General features: G+C 33.3%; 1 protein-coding gene across 1 annotated transcript; it reads right to left on the bottom strand.

The window, feature by feature from the left end:
• Window positions 1-7,982: 7,982 nt before the first annotated feature.
• LOC148622921 (uncharacterized) lies at window positions 7,983-20,568 on the bottom strand. The gene is made up of 3 exons (XM_088573269.1): window positions 20,106-20,568; window positions 10,255-10,651; window positions 7,983-9,286 (listed from the first exon to the last, which is right to left on the bottom strand). Exons 1-3 carry the CDS (start codon window positions 20,424-20,426, stop codon window positions 8,910-8,912), a joined length of 1,095 nt encoding a protein of 364 aa, XP_088429395.1. The 5' UTR covers window positions 20,427-20,568; the 3' UTR covers window positions 7,983-8,909.
• Between the last annotated feature and the right edge of the window lie 708 nt (window positions 20,569-21,276).

Below are 21,276 nucleotides of genomic sequence, written 5' to 3'. Positions count from 1 at the left end.
TGGAATATGTTTTAAGTATCTAACGAAATTATGATATATTTTTTAATATTTAATTTGCTATATGACTCCAATTCATTCTAGTTCATTTTAGTATGTAATCTTTGCTATTAAATTTGTTAATGATTGATTAACCTCCAAGTCCTAGTTCAAAAAGGGAATGTAGAACACAAGTATTGTTTCATTTTGATTCCCACGGAGTGGACTTATATTTTGAACAGTTCACAGACTATTGCGTTTATAACCGGATGTTTATACGAGAATGTACCATTTTTAATTAATTGATATTGATTCAAATTTCAATGAAAAGGAAATTAACTTTCTTTCGATATTGGCGGCAAGTTTATGTCTTGTATATGTCATTGATCAATATGTGAAGCAATCTGACGTATAAGTCTTCCCTGTATAACAAAAAAACAGACGTTGCATTAATTGTAATAAACCTTAAGAACAAAAACCGTTTCACAAAACTCTGATCACTGTTAACACGACAAACGTTTGGCAGATGTTGAACTTGGTGTTTTAACCGACAGCTTTGATAAACGATCTAGTTGAGTACATCTCCGAATGAAAGGAAAGCACACTTGATCCGGGTATTAACTATTACATGTCTTGGATAAGAGCGTGCTTTTTGAATCGATAGTTAATTACAAAAAGCTCAAGAAATAAATATGAATTCTATAGTGTATCCACATTTACATGATATCTGATAGCACGATAATTTTGAATGAAAATGTAACAACTTCAGTTTAATATCCAATACTAGTATGACAGTATAAAACAGTAAATGACATCATGCAGTGAAAAGAGATCAATAAATAGTTATAGACTTGTAAATACAATAATTTAGTGTATAAGTGAGGGTTTACAAAAAAATGCAAACATAACAATAACGTAAATGTGATGAATTTGTTCTGGGGCCCATATTGCCAGTTTTTAGTGGAGTCCGAGTTGCTCATTTGCTTTTGTTACTTTGTATGATTTTAGTTACTTTATTTTCTTTGTTGTGTATGTCTGTTTTCCATGTCTGGTCTTTGTCCCTGAATTACATTCTTTTCATTGCCGCTATAACCTTGGTTCCCTTGATTACTCTTTCGAAAACAATCAAACACGAATAGTCATGACCATCGCCACTATACATCACCTCAGATGCATGATGGCTACATAGACGTTCTTCTTCCTTTCATACAAAAACGTCTTGGACTTCATCACATTCGAACTAAACTCTACTCTATAAATCTCACATTTCTACAATCTCCTTACAGAATAAGTCTTGACACTCCAGTTTCTGAGCCTATCTCATCATTATACAGACTTGTGGCCATCATTCACAGGCTCTTTAACTTATTGTTTGCCATAGGCCTATTTTGGGACTATTTTGGTTTACTACGTTCAGTGCCATTGGCCTTTTTGGGGCCACTTCTTTATTTCCATTGAACCTATGGATTATACTATGACATAACGTCCCTGTCGGTGCTTCCATAGTAGGAATAAAAGTGCGCCAAATTGTAAGGTTATAGGCTAAAAACCACTAATTCCACTTCCCATAGGCTTCTATGCTAATTTCACAATATTCAATGGCTTCTCTGGACTTTACCTTAACTTTAACCTGCAGATGACTATATATCAGCATGATTCTACATATGTCAGCTCACAATCCTCAGAATGGCATGTGGGGTTAGCAGACTTGCAGTGCAGTACTGGTCACTGGAAGTGAAGCGTCTATAAATAGCATGGGAAATCCCAGTGTTTTCACAAGATAGGAGTATATTTAAAAATCATTATGGAGATTAGGCTTCACATCACAAGAAGCAAAATGCACCTATAAAATGTACAGAAATGTTTTTCCTTTCAGAAACTGTTTAAATTTTTTAAATAAGATGAGAACTTTTTTCACAGCACTATGAGGAACAGGGGTAATTTCTGCGTAGGACTATTTTTGCGTACGTTCCAAATGCTCATTGGTTGAATTGGTGGTCTGTAACCTATAGCGCATTTCCGTTTAAGAGCCTTTTTCATTATGTTTAACATTGAAAACATTTTATTTTTATAAGTGACTAAAAGCTAACATCCCGACACGCCCTCATGTCCACATTTTGGGAATTTTTGTATGTATTTCAACTGAATTTTCATGAAAATATCGGCCTCTAAATATACTTTATTCCGACTATAAAAGAGTTGAATCTACTTGTATGGGACTGTGCAAGGTGGAAGGTCAAGATGACGAATCCACTATCGTTTGTCAGCAAAGGTATAGATGTAATTAATTTGGCTAGCACCTTCCATCCATTCCGCCGTATTTCAAAGACAAATATGTACCAATTATTTCATACTCCTATACCTTACCTATTGCATCAAAAATTTTAAACTATAAAAGGGTGTTGCAGATTGAGTACTTCAAGGCTAAACCACCTGAAGGTTTTAACTCTCCTTTCAAGTAACTATGGTTCTTCCGGTCACGTCATTAAGGGCGATTTAAACATAATAAAAATAATCTCTCCGTAGGTCCATAGCTAAAAACCCCAAGTACCGTGAACCACGCTCCATAAATTGGAATTATAACTTTGTTCTTATGGATGAGAACAATTAGACATTGATTCACTGGCAGAGTGGTTAAAAACTGAGGTCTTTGATTTTGTAACATACGAAAGTTTTAAATAGGTAAATGAGTCATCTTCCAAATATACCACATAAGATGTTATCAGGATGCTGGAATTTTTAATATTTGTCCAGTGTGGAGGACTCGTTTTTCAATAAATGGTCGGTCTTTCAGTGGGAACAAATTGTGCTCCACTACTCACTGACCATTTCCTTCACTGTTATGAGACCGACTTTGTAGCTGATCTGATCCAAAAACAAACAAACAAACAAAAACAACGTTTAGCCAGATCGTTTGATCTCAGTTTCCACTGTATAGATGATGTATTATCTTTTAACGATCCTAGTTTCGAGGATTTTATACATCGCATCTATCCCAAAGAACTTTAGATAAAGGACAGTACAGACACTTTGAAGTCAGTCTCATATTTTAACCTACTCTTAGATATCTTAATGAGTTTTCGTGTCGTTATTTGATTTTTATTATACTTCACCATATATATTCCTTTTTAGACCCGGATTGACTACCCACTAAGCATAACACCTTCCAGCTATAGTTAAGATCCGGATTGACTACCCACTGAACATAACACCTTCAAGCTGTAGTAAAGTAAGTCAAAGTCATAGGATTCAATACGGTTCTACAATTTCAATCACATTGCTATCCTGAGAGTATGTTTAAATTACTAAAGGTTTTTTTTTAAGTTAAGATGTCAATTTCTGGAGAGGTGATATCTATATTTTCTACCGGAAGTTGATGTGCTTAATAATGATTTTTTTAATGATAGCACACTTCAATATACTAATGACTTTGCTCTTGTATCTATGCATTGGCTTGACTTTTTCAAATCACATTATATTTTGAGTTTTAGTCTGTACTTAATTAAATGAAATGCTCTTAAAGGTTTTATATTCGAGCTACACGAATATTCTTACGCAGGTCCAACTATAATAAATGTTATTATTTCCGATTGAACTCATTTTGCTTTAATTTGATAACGTCGTGCTATCGTGTTAGTACCTTCACCAAGATATATATTTTATTTCTGTCGAAATCTTCTAGTAATTTTTTGGTCCTGCATTAGAAATCTGCAATCTTCTTTTATTATCTGATTCAGTTCATGCCTAATGAATTTTCAAAACCTTGAAAATCAATGTAATCAAGAAAGATAAACATATGGACAATCTCTCTATTGTTTAAAATCTAGTAAATGCAACTACTAGCTTACTTGACGAAAAAGGCATATCAATCAATGAATTTACACAATTTAAAAGTTACGGATGAATTGAATTTTGTAAATCAAACATGAAAGATAAAGATTTTGAAACAGATCGCATTTCACAATTGAGTATCATCACACAAATGACATTGATTTGTTGGGTTATTTGCTTCCTAATAAAGAAAGCAATACTGAGCCACAAACAATAATAAAGATTATTACCTAAATTGAAAGTTGAAGGTGTTCAGTTATCATAAAATAAGTTATTATCTTAGTTCCCTAAATATCAATGTAAAGGATGTATACACTTAAAACACCACTAAAAATGTCACATTGTATTGAGTATCGGCAAAAAACAATACCCAAGCATCAGCAGTAGGATGATTCAATACAGCGGAAAAATAAATGAAAAATACACATAAAACTGAAGATAAGGGAAACAAGCTGTCACACAAAAAAAATTATGAAGCAATAGCAACTCCCACAAAAAAAGCAAAAACTGGGAGTGACACCAAGTGCTCCGGAAGAGTAAGCATAAAATGCCTGAAAGTGTGTATAATCCGGTAAAATGCGGCGGGGTTAAAGTACTTCGGCGTGATCACAACCGTCTCCCTTTTAAAAACTGGCAACTGTTGAAACAAAATTAAACAATTAAACATTGTTAAAAATTAGTTCAAAAAGATCTGAGTCCTTGTTAAAACATAAATAAAGAAACTGATTACATGTTACACAAATGCACAAATAAAGGACTAATTGCAGTCAACTGATATGTCAGCTCCAGGCTAGTTTAAACCTACAATAAGTTACGTTCTAATATCGTATGTAATCTTCCCATTTGGGGATAAGAACCAGGATACATCAAAAGTCATCAATAAGGACACAACCCATATCATGCCAAAATTGCTTTTAAATGTAGTGTGTTAGTTTCTATGTAAAGACCCTATGAGCGAATCAATGTTATTGCCAAAAATATGCATAAACGATTTGACTATTAGCTTATCCAACGGTTTATAGCTGATCTGATCAGAAAGAAAGAATGTCGTTTGGCTAGATCCTTCAATCTCAGTTTCCGCTATATAGATGACGTATTATCTTTAAACAATCCTAATTTCGGGGATTTGATACATCGCATCTACCCAAAAGAACTTGAGATAAAGGATACTACAGACACTGTGAAGTCAGCCTCATATCTTGACCTACACTTAGAAATCGATGGTAAAGGAAAACTATTGACCAAACTTTACGACAAACGTGATGACTTTTCATTCAGAATTGTCAACTTTCCTTTCCTCTGTGGCAACATCCCTTCGGCTCCTGCGTATGGAGTGTTCATACCACAACTCATACGTTATGCCACAGCTTGTCGAAACTACGCAGACTTTTGTATCGCGCTAGAACTCTAACAAGTCGGCTTCTGGAACAGAGTTATGTTGCTACAAGATTGAAGTCATCACTTCAGAAGTTTTATGGTCGTCATCATGAACTCGTGGATCGTTATGGTGTATCCATCAGCACCATGAAAACTGATTTATTCAACGGGTCATAGTTTTCCTTTCCTCGTTTGTCTACCCCGGACTTGACTTTTTATGAGCAACTCGGCGGGTGTTTCTAGAAAAGCAGAGGATTCTTACCCTACCGGTGCACCTGGTCCATGCTCCCAGTTTTTAGTGGAGTCCGAGTTGCTCATTTACTTTTGTTACTTTGTATGTATGATTTTAGTTACTCTATGTTCTTTGTTGTGTATGTCTGTTTTCCATGTCTGGTCTTTGTCCCTGGATTACATTCTTTTGATTACCGCTATAACCCTGGTTCCCTTGATTACTCTTTTAATCGACCTATTGGTTGAGTATCGAGCTATCCGTGCTTTATAAAAGCATATTGCCATAAAATATAGGATGGAAAATACCCGCAAGTATTAATCGTGTACAAGTACATTTGTATTTTGAGAGTGAGTTCCTTGTATCGGTTAAATTTTTCGTGAATGTTTTTACAACCTTGATATAGTAATTTCTCGGTTGCATAAATATTTCTGTCGTTAAAATCCGAAGCATTGTTCCAAGTACGATTAAATTGGACCAATTGTGATATGTTTACACTATATGCTGGTGACAAGGGAATGTCGCCATCTTAAAATGGATAGTTAACAGTAGAAAATAAAAAAAATCATCTCTTTTGTCGTAAATTTTAGTATTAAGTTTACCATTATTGACATGAATACTTAATAAAGAAACGGACATCCTTTATTATTAACCTTTCTTAATATTCAAAGAAAGTTCTACGAGATGTACATCGCTAGTATAATTATTGAAGTCGTATTTGTTAAGAGCCAAGATATCGTCCAAATATTTGAAGATGTTATTAAATTTTTCAACCAAATGTTGTTTGGAAAAGTCTGTATTTATTCTAGTCATCAATTGTGATTCGTAACAAAACAGAAAGAGGTCAACAATAAATGGTGCAAAATTGGTTCCCATGGAAATTTCAATAACTTTACGATAAACGCCAAAGCGAACGAAAGTGTTGTCTAACAGGAATATCCAGCATGATGCGAACGAAAGTGTTGTCTAAAAGGAATGTCCAGCATGATGCGAGCGAAAGTGTTGTCAAAAGGAATGTCCAGCATGATGCGAGCGAAAGTGTTGGCTAACAGAAATGTGCAACATGATGCGAAAGAAAGTGTTGTCTAACAGGAATGTGATCATGGTGCGAATGAAAGTGTTGTCAAAAGGAATGTCCAGCATGATGCGAGCGAAAGTGTTGGCTAACAGGAATGTGCAGCATGATGCGAACGAAAGTGCTGTCTAAAGGAATGTCCAGCATGATGCGAGCGAAAGTGTTGTCTAACAGGAATGTCCAGCATGATGCGAGCGAAAGTGTTGGCTAACAGGAATGTGCAACATGATGCGAAAGAAAGTGTTGTCTAACAGGAACGTGAAGCATGATGCGAAAGAAAGTGTTGGATAACAGGAATGTCCAGCATGATGCGAGCGAAAGTGTTGGCTAACAGGAATGTGCAACATGATGCGAAAGAAAGTGTTGTCTAACAGGAACGTGAAGCATGATGCGAAAGAAAGTGTTGGATAACAGGAATGTGCAGCATGATGCGAACGAAAGTGTTGTCTAACAGGAATGTGCAGCATGATGCGAGCGAAAGTGTTGACTAACAGGAATGTCCAGCATTATGCGAATGAAAGTGTTGTCTAACAGGAATTTCCAGCATGATGCGAATGAAAAAGTTGGCTAACAGGAATGTCCAGCATGATATGTTGTATGATATGTACAATTACCGGTTGATAATCCTGTTTCTCGAATGTCATGTTTTCCTTCCACAATTTTTTAAGTAATTCGAAATTTGGTAGGCTGCAACATGATGGATTGTGTAAGACTTTCGACTGCATCACACTTCAACTGCCTTAACCTTAATTTTGTTTTTGTTTTGCTTTGCCTCGCTTTTAAAGGTATTGTGGTGTTTCATTACACAATTCTTAGCAATATTTTATGAAAAAAGCAAATAGCGGTATTCAGCCTCAGCATCGGAGTTATATCGTGTTAAAGACTTGACCATACATTTGCCGTACATCTATGTTGCTTTTTTATTGTGTCATTATTTTTTTGCGCATCAACACCTTTTAAGTGTCTTAATTTTTTATCACATCCCTTTCTGGGAAGGATAACAATTGAAACCTAAAATTCAAGATTATATGTGTGACTGAGAAATTTAACTCAGTCCCATATCCTTTTTATGGCGGGGGCATTTTTGCCCTCTGCACTACTCAACCTATAATAAAAGAGTGAAATTAAAACATCCTCTGTATGCATTTCTATGATATGAGTAGCTCTGACAGGCACACATGTGCAGGGCAGTTAGTAAAAATAAGCATTCAAATTCAAATCTGAACTCAATCAGAAACTTCGAACTTCAACGTGATGTTACCACGAGAAGCAGTTGTGAATACACCAACGACTGCTAGGCAATAGGCATAGTCAATATTTATTGCATATTTTCTTGTACAAATCAATTTGATTTTATGCAGTTTGCGATCCCTATCCGAATGTATTTGTATGCATTTAATAATATTCTGTTCAAAGACAAAAAAGTGTATTAAATCATTCAAAACAGCGAGCAAATGTGAATTTAATAATCAGAATATTTATATAGTATGTTTGTATTTAATTTTATTTCCCATTTCTATAATTAGATTTTTAAATCCTCCTACATGTATGATTTTGATTGACGATTTACGTTTCTAAATACGAATTTGGATTATGTTCTGAGGGAAAAAAAGTCAATTATGATATAACAAGAATGACATTACAGTTTAAGTTTTAAAATATCACCAATTACTGCACATCGAAAAAAGTGTTTATACAAACACAACTTTTAAAAAGTCGTGTTGCAAGCGAGTAGAAAATATTCATTTTTTTTATTTTTTAAATTGTATATTAAGAATATATAATTCCCTTCCATATGGAAATTTGTAATTTACAGTCATCTAGTAATTTAAACAATAGCTTTCCATTCACTTTATATGGACCAAGGATATATTGGGGCATTTGATACATCGCATCTACCCAAAAGAACTTGAGATAAAGGATACTACAGACACTGTGAAGTCAGCCTCATATCTTGACCCACACTTAGAAATCGATGGTAAAGGAAAACTGTTGACCAAACTTTACGACAAACATTATGACTTTTTATTCAGAATTGTCAACTTTCCTTTCTTCTGTGGCAACATCCCTTCAGCACTTGCGTATGGAGTGTTCATATCACAACTCATACATTATGCCACAGCTTGTCGAAACTACGCAGACTTTTTGTATCGCTCTAGAATTCTAACAAATATGCTTCTGTTTTCCATGTCTGGTCTTTGTCCCTGGGTTTCATTCTTTTAATTACCGCTATTACCTTGGTTCCCTCGATTACTGTTTACTTAATAGTATCAAACATTTGTTTGAACAAAAAAAAACCCAAACAACCAAACAAACAAAAACAGTTATGATGTTAGTCTTTAAGAAAACATGAACAAATACGCGTATATCAAGATGTTAATACTTTGGTAACTTAAATGTTCATGTTATAATTGTTACAATCTAATTACAGACAACTTGCCCTCCTATTGACCAATAACCAGATTGTTTGCCTTTTGAAAATGTGTACAACGTTGCCTCGCTTAACATATACATGACTAAATCATTATCATTAAAAGCAGCCGTGATTGTCACTGGCCTTTCTTTGTGGTTCTTAGCTTTAAAAAAGTTTTTATTGCCATTATTGTCAATGCGAAATGTAGAATTACCATTCTTTTCTAAACTCAACACTGTATTGTCAGAGAAGAGAAATTTGGTTCCATCTTGTTTCTGTAAAACTGCGTCGATAGTTTCTGGGACATTTCTATAACCAAAATGGCTGCTTGTCGATGACTTTATTAGTTGTTTATTTGTTGTGTCGTAGATATGAGTTGTCTGTCCTTTAATAGAAAAAATATTTGAAGATGGTTATGTGTTCTTTTGATAATTAGCTAGCAGGCAAGAATAATATAAATTATCCAACACCAAAATTACTTTATAGTTCATAATAATGATGTTTTACAGTGATAGCTCATGGAACATTTTGCAAGAAAGGCCATGTGTTGCTGGATCACCATTGAACTTTTTCAAATATAATTTTCAGCGGAATAAAGAAGATTTTTTTCACAAATATGAACAAGATATCATGGAAAGTGATACGCTTAGACCAAATATTTGCAAAGATAAATGGAAGGAAGGAATCTCACTAAAATAGTCTGTTAACATTTCTATGACCAAACAACTGTCTGAAATTAACATCCGAATGATATTTTCATTTTTTGTTTTTTTAGTAGTATAACATATGTTTGTAGCAGTTGGGGTTGTTGAAATTTACTAAATTGGGGAAGGGAATTTTTTTCTCGATAAAAAAGTGAAAAAAAACCATGAATTAAATTCGTTCGTTTTAATTCTGCAATCCTAAATAACATATCTGCATGATTATATATTGAAGTATATTATTTTTATGCTATAACATTATTATAACAATTCAAAAACATATTAATTTCATAATTGAGCTCGAACCACTCTCTTTTTTTGGTTCGTCCGTGTGTTGGATATCCACGAGGCAATCGTATTAGTGCCGCTATTGTTCACTTGAATATGAAAAGGATACACTACGATATTTAAGTAGTACAAATGTCGAAATCTAATTTTCTGTCAGCAAAAATATTGTTGTGTTTACCAATTCAAAGTGTAGGGTAGGACTCCTTATTTTGTTGATTTTGTGCAAAATTTGGGCTAAATGAGCATTTCTTAAAACTTAATTTCAAAAGTTTTGATCCGCTCCTAAGTTGAAATACGAGATCATTGATTTTCACATCGGAGTACCGAAAGTAAAGGAGGTGTCTTATACATAATTAATACATACCTTTAATAATAATTGTATTTGTTCCATCAAAGTAACCAGCATCAACAGGTGTTTTTATTTCAGGAAAAATACTGACTATATTTTCTTTCCTGAAGTTTAATGACGTCAGGTCATTCATTGAGGAATAAATCTGAATGTAATTTCCAATAAAAAACCATATTTCATTATTTATTGCAACATTAACAGCAGCATCTACTTTACAATAGTCTGACATAGTTGTTAATACAATGTTTTGGGCAGTTAATTTTCCACTTGTTTGTTGAAATTGTGAAATTGTGATGAGTTGTGTTGCCGTGATGTCTGAATGTTTTGATGTGGTGTGTTGTTGTGTTGTTGATTGCTCTGTTGTGGGTTGTAGAGAATCTGTCTTTCCATTGCTGCTACATTTCTTGTAAAACTGAAAGAAAAATCAGTATGACTTTGATATGGGTACGTGAAGAATCATATTTTATGAATAAATCTTTTGCTTTTAATTTTGTATACATACAGATACGTCAGTTAAACCTAAGACGTGTCAAGTTATATCCTTTGACATTTATTTGATATTCATTTTTGTCATTTTAACTGTATAGATTCCCTTTATTTTCCTAACAATGTCACTTTTCTCACTTTTCTTTGTTACACTTTACTCATTGTTTCCGATATATTAAAATCTGTTACAATTTTTATGATTATTTTTTTTTTCAAAACTAAATATTTGCTATTATTGGTGCTAACGATGATATGTTTGTGCTATTATTTTTGTCGGAGAGAAGTTTGCATGTTTGCTAATGTTGATTTAAACGGGGAAAGTTTAATTATGTAATATGTTTTATATATTTCATTGTTTGATATTAACAATATATAGCTGCTGAACCAGAAGAAATAATATTCACTTAAAGCTGCATTAGCTGTCATTTTCGTAATTTTTCGTTTCTTTTAAATTTACTTTAACTTTGAATTATTTCTACTAAATTGTACTTTTCTTGTACAATTTCATTTGATACCCACAAATAAAATGTATTAAATACATGACATAGGTGTCTATATATTTATTGTCTTGCAAGACAAAAAATCGACCTAGATAAGTTTGTATGCATCTGACATCTGGTGACCTTAATCCGCGCATGTGCAGTAAGGGTCGCTTCTTTAATAACAAATCTGATTGCAAAGTGAAAGTGGTTATTCAACGGCCAGGAAGACCGACGGACTTAAACCGTAAAAGAAAAAGGTTCGAATATAACGCAAGGATCCTTTTGAAATTTACATATTGTGATATAATGCGGCTTAAATATGGTCAGTATTTATTTGAAAACTAATAAAAAAAATAGATGAAATGAAATGAAAACAAGACACGTGCTTACTTGTGTATCCGTTATTGTTATTTTTTCCAAGGTTAAAGTATTTTTAACCCTGGTGCATGGCCTGTCGGCAATCTTCGGAAGTAATTGCGAAAAATAATTAGATCAGACCTGTCGACCTTCTCTGATTAAAAAACGTTGTTTTCCAAATATTCTGTAGGTATTATCGACATTAATTGCTTCAACTGCATTACTACCAACTTATTTCATTGAATCAACAAAATTCAGTAGAATCAAAATTGAACAAATTTGGCAGCTAATGCAGCTTTAAATAAATTTCATTTTACTTCCAGACCTCCACGTTGGTCGCACTTTTCCTTTCATCTCTTGTATTAAGGAATTGATGAGTGAGGCGTACTAAACACAACAATAGTAGCTATAGATTATCTTAGGCTTTTATTTTCCCTTACTTTATAGTACATACAAAGATGTCATATTCAATTTATAATTAACAAATTTCTATCATAATGCAATGTCGAAACATTTTAGAATAAAACATTATGTATTATTGTCCCTCCACAGCTTAACCAATAACGATTGAAACAATATGGTTTTCTTTTCGTGGTAATGGAAACGCTAGTGATATCGGAAAGTCCTAATTTAATCCAATAAAATGTGCATATACTTAACTGAAATCACCGTTTTAGACATTTGACGTCAGGGAAAGTGAGAACTGTCAACCTAAATTATTGCAATTTAACTGAGAAAAACCTATACATCGATTGTCTAACCACAATAAAAATAAGCAAAAGTGTTTGTTTTTAACAAAAGTACTGATTGCTTGATTTTTTTTGAACTGCATGATCATGACACAGCACCAACCCGACTATACAAATCACCTTGCATTTCCAAAAGGGAACCACCAATCAGGAAGCTTGTTACAAATCAAATTAAATTATAACGCTTTAATTACAAATTAATTATCAGTTTTTGAACTGGAATCTATTAGATATTTTTATAAGCATAAACTGCCACAAACCTGCTTATTTCATACAACCTGTTAAAAAAGTTAAAGATTCAGTAAGTGAAGCGCCGCATAACGGTAACTATGTGCGTGAAACTGATCATTAACAGTGTCGCACTTATGCTTACAATCAAACTGAACCTTCAAATTTGTTTAAAATTTGTTATTTCCTTGAATGTGGTTAGACAGTTGTAATAACTTAATTTGAAATAAAAATTCATTGCGTAATTAATTTCAAGCGAAAAATTACTTTCGACGTTGAAATCCAAGTTTAGAGCCGAGCATAGTGACGTCGCCCATTAAACAAGAAATTCTATGAACCAGATTTGGTGTTCTGTAGAATAACAACATATTATGTGATATATAATTACTGATTTCCAGTGATTTTTTTTATATGTTTGATGTTACTTATTCCTGGAAATTAATGTCGTATTTCTCCATTAAAACCCTGGTAACCTATGCTGAAAATTCAGAGTATTGTGACGGGTAGGCCACGCTTTTTCATTTTTTTAAAGTAAAAAATGCTTCATATTTATTTGCCCATAGTGAATAAACGAACGAACAAAGTGATTAGAGTTTCGCAAATAGCCAAAGAATAATGATGATTTTTTGTAATCAAGTAATAATATTTGAATTTACTGGAGACGCGTTGATACAAACTTTGTGTACTTATTGAGTATCATAAAATACAGATTAAGATCAAATTTCAGTTTGATCAGACAATTCATACAAAAAGTACGGCCATGTAAAGTTGTTGTGACATGTATCATTAATTTGACAGTTCTAACATCGTTGGGAATTTTTCAGACCCTTCTATAAGTTTACATTATCTTCCCTGTATCAATTTGATCCGTGGAGCAGTGTAGCAGAATAGAGTCGTCACATTCTGAGACGTCGAAAAATTCCCAACAATGTTAGAACTGTCAGATTTGCGAAGCAAATGTTTGGTCGTTCGCTCCGCGGAACTCGGCCAGCTAGGCTATATAAAATATAGCTTTCGCTGGCCGGGTCATTCCTTCTCGTAGGATTAATCTAGGGCTGTAACTTAGTACACAATGTATGGTAGTACGGGACAGTTCATCTAGGTGTTATTATGTATAGTAATATTCCATTAAATACCCTATTTTTAATATAATTCAATAACAAAATAACATTTATATCAACAAAGATCTTTCTTAAATCTGGTTTTCGTCGTTATTTTATCAAATCAATATTTTTTGTTCTCTACCTATAATTGCTCACGCATTCAAATTTTTCTTCGACAATTTTGAACGATATATTACCTTATTCATAATCTACTAACAAGTATGTCTGCATTGTTTAATTGAAATTCAAAATAGTGTCTTTAAAGTATAATTTACATTTCAGTAGGAATTACAGAAAGAAATCATTGAATTAATCATAAACATAAAAAATATAAATACATAATATAAATTTTTAACATAATTATTCCCTATCCATCAAAACATTGTGAATCAACCTACAGAAAATTAGAACGTTAACAAAATATTTAAACCTTATTCACCTTAACCCATTCTATTTCAAATATTTAAATAATTCTTCCTTTCTATTTATTTTGATATCTGCAAGTACAGTTAAGACGAAAACACGAGTATCGAACAATAAACTGGAAAAACAAGACTGATAACGGACCTAGAACATGGACGACTGGAGGGAAGTGCTTGTCAATACAATAGCCTGAAACATCAAGAAGGATAACGGACGTACAACGTGGACGACGGGGTAAGTTTTGGACAAAACAATTACCTGAAATATCAAGAAGGATAACAAACATAGAACTATCGACTAAGGGAGGTGCTGGACAAAACAATAACCTGGAACAACAAGATAGATAACAAACATAGAACATGGACGACTGGATGGAAGTGCTTAACAAAACTATTAACTGGAACTTCAAGAAGGATCACACTTAGAACGTGGACGACCAGTGAAAGTTCTGGCCAAAACAATAACCTGGAACATCAAGAAGGATAACGAACATAAAACGTGGACGACTGGGGGAAGTTCTGGACAATACAATAACTAGGAATATCAAGAAGGATAACGGACATAGAACTATCGACTAAGGGAAGTGCTTGACAAAACAATAACCTGTAACATTATGAAGGATCAAGGACATAGGACATTGACGACTGTGGGAAGTGTTGGACAAAACAATAAATTGAAACATCCAGAAATATAGAACTTGGACGACTAGGGTGAACTTCTGGACAAAACATTTACCTGAAATATCAATCTTCGACCACGTCTGAATGTACCACAGTCGTAGAAGACTATTTATCAGTATTCATGCTTTTACAGGAAATAAGTAAGTAAGGAAATCAATGTACAAAATTACACTGATTTACAATAAAAGAGTTGTAATTTCCTATTTTGGTATCATATTGTCATATGAACGACTCATGAATAAATTATTAACATTCATACTTTTCATGACAACTTATTCTTACTAGTTCTTTAGGGACCTGGTTTTCGAAATAGCCATGAGATGTGCCATAGGTGTATAGTGAATAATGTAAACAGGTCGCGTAGCAAATTTGCTGGATCTTGCTTTCTATTTTTCTACCTGTGTTTGACAATTAGGTTTGCATATTGTTGAGATTTACTAAAACACATTGTACAGCTCTTAATTTGATTTTTTTGTCTGATAATCAAAGTGACAAGACTGAAATCAATACAAAACGAGCAGTGAGTGCGCAACTAGTAGATTGTGTTGCATCAAAATAAAACATTGTTATCATCCATCAATTCATCACATCATTAAATGCAGATTAGTAGAAGACACTATAGTATACAAAAAGTCGTGTCAACGGTGCTCGAAGTTAGAATTAATTGAAAATTATGAATTGTTTTCGGATACACCACTTACGGCAGATCAACTTCCACGGACCAAATATATCTTACCAAAGGCCTCAAATATGTTTATATTTATTATTTTATAAAAGGTTTTAATTAGTTTTGTTTTTTTTTTTTTAATGAAGGTCAACAATTCTGTTTCTACGTTAATTTTAGATAATGTTTCATGTCTGTTAATAATTTAGACGATATTTGAGGATACCAACTATATTTAAGTGTAACAGTGTCACCAAAGTTAAATGGTATAAACCAATCAAACAGCTCAGCGTGTAAATAATTTAAAATTCATTCAGACGATTGTTCCACCAGTGACTTGTAACGAAGCATTATTTTATCTTAGAAAATAATAATCATATTCATTTGGTTATAGGGCTACTGTAATAATAAAATAGAATGCGATGATGCAGACAAACATTAGGGACACTTAAAAAATATCCAAAAGTGTTTTAGCATTTAATTCAAACTGCAGGTATGGTCACGTGTCAAGAATCAGAGCTTTTTATTGGTTCATAAAGTAGTTCAAAAATTATAAATGATATAAAAAATATCATATAAACGTTATGTAAAACTTCCATTAAACAGCTTCAGCAGAACTATCAACATTTCTATATTCCAATGTCTTGTATTTTTTTCCTTGAAGATTCAGTACCTTGCATGTAGTGTTTGCTTTTTGTAGTTTATCGTGAAATTGTTTGTATCAACTTTTTTCTTTTCTTAGTCATGATGTATTATCAATAGGAAAAGAATTGTGATACGTAACTAAGGATTTATTACAAGGAGACGTGTATTGAACTTGGTGGAAAAAGCTTTGGTTTCCATTCAACTGTATCATAAATAAATGTATTTCAAACTTAAATCAACTAATTTTAAATAACATTTCCAATATCTTTTAAGGCATCTTGAATTTATTCACATTTTTCAAAATAATAACCAGCATCACTCATTCACGAAAAGCTGTGGGAAACTTATCACCAAAAGATGTTTCCATCAACTGTTTGTAGTTATGATCTGTAGAAATAATAGATGCTGTAGTCATACCTGTTTCATTGAAAGCATTTTAGCTAATTAAATGACTCTGCGACACGCAATCGGCAACTGGTTGCTATAAATCTAAGCATATTGTTTATTTTCCTCGTTTTAAACGGTAAGCATTCAAAGGCACGTTACGATATCAACCTGAAAATTTTCTCTTCAAGGAATGCAGGGGAGTACAAAATTGCAGGAACTAACATTTTTTTTAATGGTTACATATATTTCTGAATCCTGCTCTATATAGATCTAAGGAAACATGCGTTCAGGGTAATCACTGGTGTTTAAATTCATACGTTTTTTTCTTCATATCCGTGTATACAGAACTATATCGTGGAAGATAGTAATTTAACGTTTTGGCTTGCTTATATAAACATTGCTAAAGTGGAAATGCAGTATAGTAATTTTCCTCATTTCACATCTTAATTGAGGACAAACCAAACTGTTTTTGTTGTACTCTGGATAAGCTCATTTGCTTTTGTTTCTTTGTACGTTTTATTTTGGTATGTCGGTTTCTGTTTCCCCTGTCTGGTCTTTATCATTATATTCTTTTGATTTCTGTTCGAATTTTGGTTACCAATACGCTTGTTTCAGGGATTTGAGGGAAAAAAGGACAACTTATGTTTACAAACAAATGTCATTTATTGAATGACGAAAGGTTAAAAGATAAAACATACAAAGCAGAAATGTAAAATAATATGCTGCTAGTGCTAGGGGAAATTGATCGGTTTTCGGAAGTTCAAACAATTTTTTTATTACTATTATTAACAAAACAAGTAGGTCATGAAACATAATTTCGAAATAAGTAAGTCTTTTTATAGGTTATTATTACAAAACTTTATATAATTTACCATAGGAAATTTTCCAAATTTTGCAGTTTCCAAAATACTAAAACAGATAGTCTACAGAATATTTTGAAGATTTGCTAAAAAAGACTTTGGGACAACCAACATTTTTCGTGTATTATTCGAAAAACCAAAAATCCCATTACATTTCAACAGAGCATTTCCTCCAATTATCTCCTCCTTATATATAGCGACAGTAAAACCTGGCAATGGTAAATAATAGAGATATGAAAAATGGAAGCAAAAAATACCTATTATATTAACAAATGTATATAAGGTGTGTTCCAAGTGAGAAACAGCTTAATAAGAGTAATCAAGGGAACCAAGGTTATAGCGGTTATCAAAAGAATATAATCCAGGGACAAAGACCAGACATGGAAACAGACATACACAACAAAGAACATAAAGTAACTAAAATCATGCATACAAGTAACAAAAGTAAATGAGCAACTCGGACTCCTCTAAAAACTGGGAGCATGGACCAGGTGCACCGGTAGGGTAAGCGTCCTCTGCTTTTCTAGAAACACCCGCCGAGTTGCTCATAAAAAATCAAGTCCGGGGTAGACAAACGAGGGAAGGAAAACTATGACCCTTGAATAAATCAGTTTTCATGGTGCTGATGGATACACCATAACGATCCACGAGTTCATGATTACGGCCATAAATCTTCTGTAGTGATGACTTCAATCTTGTAAGCAACATAACTCTGTTCCAGAAGCCTATTTGTTAGAGTTCTAGCGCGATACAAAAAGTCTGCGTAGTTTCGGCAAGCTCTGGCATAACGTATGAGTTGTGGTATGAACACTCCATACGCAGGAGCCGAAGGGATGTTGCCACAGATAAAAGGAAAGTTGACAATTCTGAATGAAAAGTCATCACGTTTGCCGTAAAGTTTGGTCAATAGTTTTCATTTACCATCGATTTTCTAAGTGTAGCTCAAGATATAAGGCTGACTTCACAGTGTCTGTAGTATCCTTTATCTCAAGTTCTTTTGGGTAGATGCGATGTATCAAATCCCCAAAATTAAGATTGTTTAAAGATAATACGTCATCTATATAGCGGAAACTGAGATTGAAGGATCTAGCCAAACGATATTCTTTCTTTCTGATCAGATCAGCTATAAACTCAGCCTCATAAGAGTGAAGGAATAGGTCAGCAAGTAAAGGAGCACAATTTGTTCCCATTGGAATGCCGACCGTTTGTTGAAAAACACGTCATCCACACTGGACAAATATGTTGTTAATTAAAAATTCCATCATTTTGTAAACATCTTCCTCTGTATAATTGGAAGATGATTTGGAATTATTTCTTACAAAGTATGAAGAATCTCTGGAAAAACAACGTTGTATAATGTTTTTAAGTCGGGATTTTAACTGAGTATGGGGAATAGAACTATACACTGTTGAAAAATCATAGGTTTTAATGCTATTATATTCAGATAATAGTCTTGAACTGATTGTTTCCAAAAGATCTTTCGAATTTTTCAGTAACCACATTGAATTAATACCACTACGGGAGTAACAAGTGTTGTGGTAAGACTGTAGACCCTCTTTGACAGTTGTGAGTATAGAAGTTAAAAGTTTTGAAAGAGGTTTGGTGGTACATTTTGCAGATCCAGCTATGAAACATTGTTTGCATGGATTCTTGTGAAGTTCAGGAATCCAGTACATAGAAGGTAAATCACAATCATCGTCCTTGGTAGAGAGACCAAAAGAGGATAACACAGATTTATGGTTTTCTACAATCTCTTCTTTGGAGAGAGTGGTAGCAGTGTAGGTCTTATCAGTGCTATTATTTTCTACGTCTACCTCTGATAATAAACGTTTTGCAGACAACAATCGAATACATAGGAAATACAGAACATGATACCATTTTATGAAGATTCTGGATTACAGAAATACCAGTGATATATATTGCAAATTTCGATATGATGTACACGTGTTTCAATGATTAACCTCTCATCAGCAGCATTAGAATCAAATATATAGGAACATCTTAGTCCAAAAATTAATTGTATACAAGAAGTACTCGAGAACAAAACTACCGAAATTGGAAGCCAAATCCAACATCGAGAAGTTCTAACATGTGCAATACAAGGAATAAAGCCTCAGTATTTAATGTATTTTGAAATTTGTAATATTGCAAATTTTGATTAGTATGATAAATAAAATCTGATATAATTTGGGGTCTGACAAGTCTGACTACTGGGTTGGTGAATACCTTGTGGGGCTTTAGGTCCACCAGCAGTGGCATTAATCCATTAGTTATAAATTACAAAAATAACTAACATATATATTGCAAATTTCGATATGTTGTACACGTGTTTCAAGCCATTACCTCTCATCAGCATCATTAAAAGATAACCATTTACATTTACGGCTTGGTCTCGTTGTTTTAAATACCGACATGATACCCAAAACCAACAATACTTCGTAAAAAATACAGTGTAGAATAACGTATTTGCTAAATGCAATTTTCGTCCAGATTTTTGTCTTTCTCCTTTCAGTATAAATATCTCATCTATGTCTTAATTTTACCGTCTATGACCTTTTTGAAACACACATTCGATGATTTAACTGTCCTTTTCATTGATTTGATATTCCAGGGACGTTTTTTTCTTTTAATTTGTTTTATAAAATTTTCATCTGACAAATAGAGACACAGAATTATTAAAAAGAGAAGCCATGTTTTTTTAAATGGTTCTAACTAGGAAATCGCAACCATCTGTTCTCAATATACAGTAAAGTGTTAGTTAAAAAAACAATGTATGAATTTATAACAAATGAGACAGCTTACCTTGTCTACTAATGTAGTTTTAATGAATGTTGTCTTGTCATTTTCTGTATAACATTCGGTGGAACTTATATTGAATATTTCACACTTATTCCTAAAATGTTCGTCTTTGTATGACCAAAATCCCTCGCAAAGTTTGTCTAAGTTACATTTCGACGCGCACTGTATCTTGCTGATTGAATGTAGTACTGTCTGGACTGATACTGAACCGTTTACTCTGTAAAAGTAGTCATTTATTAAATTTTGGCTGGAAACGGGTACTCCACGTATATAATAATATATTGCATACCATGATGTCAATAGACTTATGTACTTCAGAGTCATGTTTATGTCTACCCTTCTCCTCCTCTAATCCAATTATAGGTAATTAAATACTCCGCTGAAAACTCTCTCCACACTATTGGACCATAACTTGATTGCTTTTTTATACTTCTTTTCCGATAAATTTCTGATTCCACTTTCATGGTGTGTTTCGTCAATAAGTACCAGATTATATAACATTGTAATAAAACTCGACGAATTCATGTCCAGATGAAGCTATTGTTTAATTTCAATTCCAAATTAATAGAACTCCGATGGAAATAGTTAACATTTTTTATCAAATTTAAAACAAGCTGCCACTAATGCCTATTATTTGGAGAATCCAGGTGGGTGTACATCCGAAATAAGGAGAAAGAAATCAAGCTATGTACATAGAACTTGTAAAAAGTACTTCAGAGAATTATTGGGTTTTCATTGACAAGAAACATTTCCCCTTATTTTTCTGATATTTTGGTAACGTATTATCTGAACTGTTGTGAGATGTGTTTAATATTTTGTTCATATAGGAACAAGTGTGGACACAGACTGGTATTGTTCTAGGGGTAATTATGGACGCAGACTGGTATTGCTAAAAGAGCAAATTTGGACATACATACGTTTTGTCTTGCTCAATGGAACCAAGATTCTAACAAAAATCAAAGGAGTGTAATCCAGGGACAAAGACCAGGCATGGCAAACAGGCAAACACAACCATGAACATGCATATATTAACTAAAATAATACATACAAAGTAACGGAAGTAAATAAGAAACTCGGACTCCACTTCAAACTGGGATCACGCCCCAGGTGCACCGGTTGGGTGAACGTATTTGCATCGTCCACAAAACTCCTCCATTTACTGAAATCAATAATT

Source organism: Perna viridis, chromosome 3 (genome assembly GCF_037379345.1).
Source record: "Perna viridis isolate PV_CMFRI_1.1 ecotype Kerala chromosome 3, ASM3737934v1, whole genome shotgun sequence".
Taxonomy (NCBI): Eukaryota; Metazoa; Mollusca; class Bivalvia; order Mytilida; family Mytilidae; genus Perna; species Perna viridis.
This window is presented reverse-complemented; position numbering and strand designations above follow the sequence as displayed.

Coding starts and splice junctions, on each gene's coding strand:
- LOC148622921 (XM_088573269.1), bottom strand. CDS start 20,426: ATGACTCTGAAGTACATAAGTCTATTGACATCATGGTATGCAATATAT. Junction 10,652..20,105: donor AAACTACATTAGTAGACAAG/GTAAGCTGTCTC, acceptor TTTTTCTTTCAG/TTTTACAAGAAATGTAGCAG. Junction 9,287..10,254: donor AAATACAATTATTATTAAAG/GTATGTATTAAT, acceptor TTTCTATTAAAG/GACAGACAACTCATATCTAC.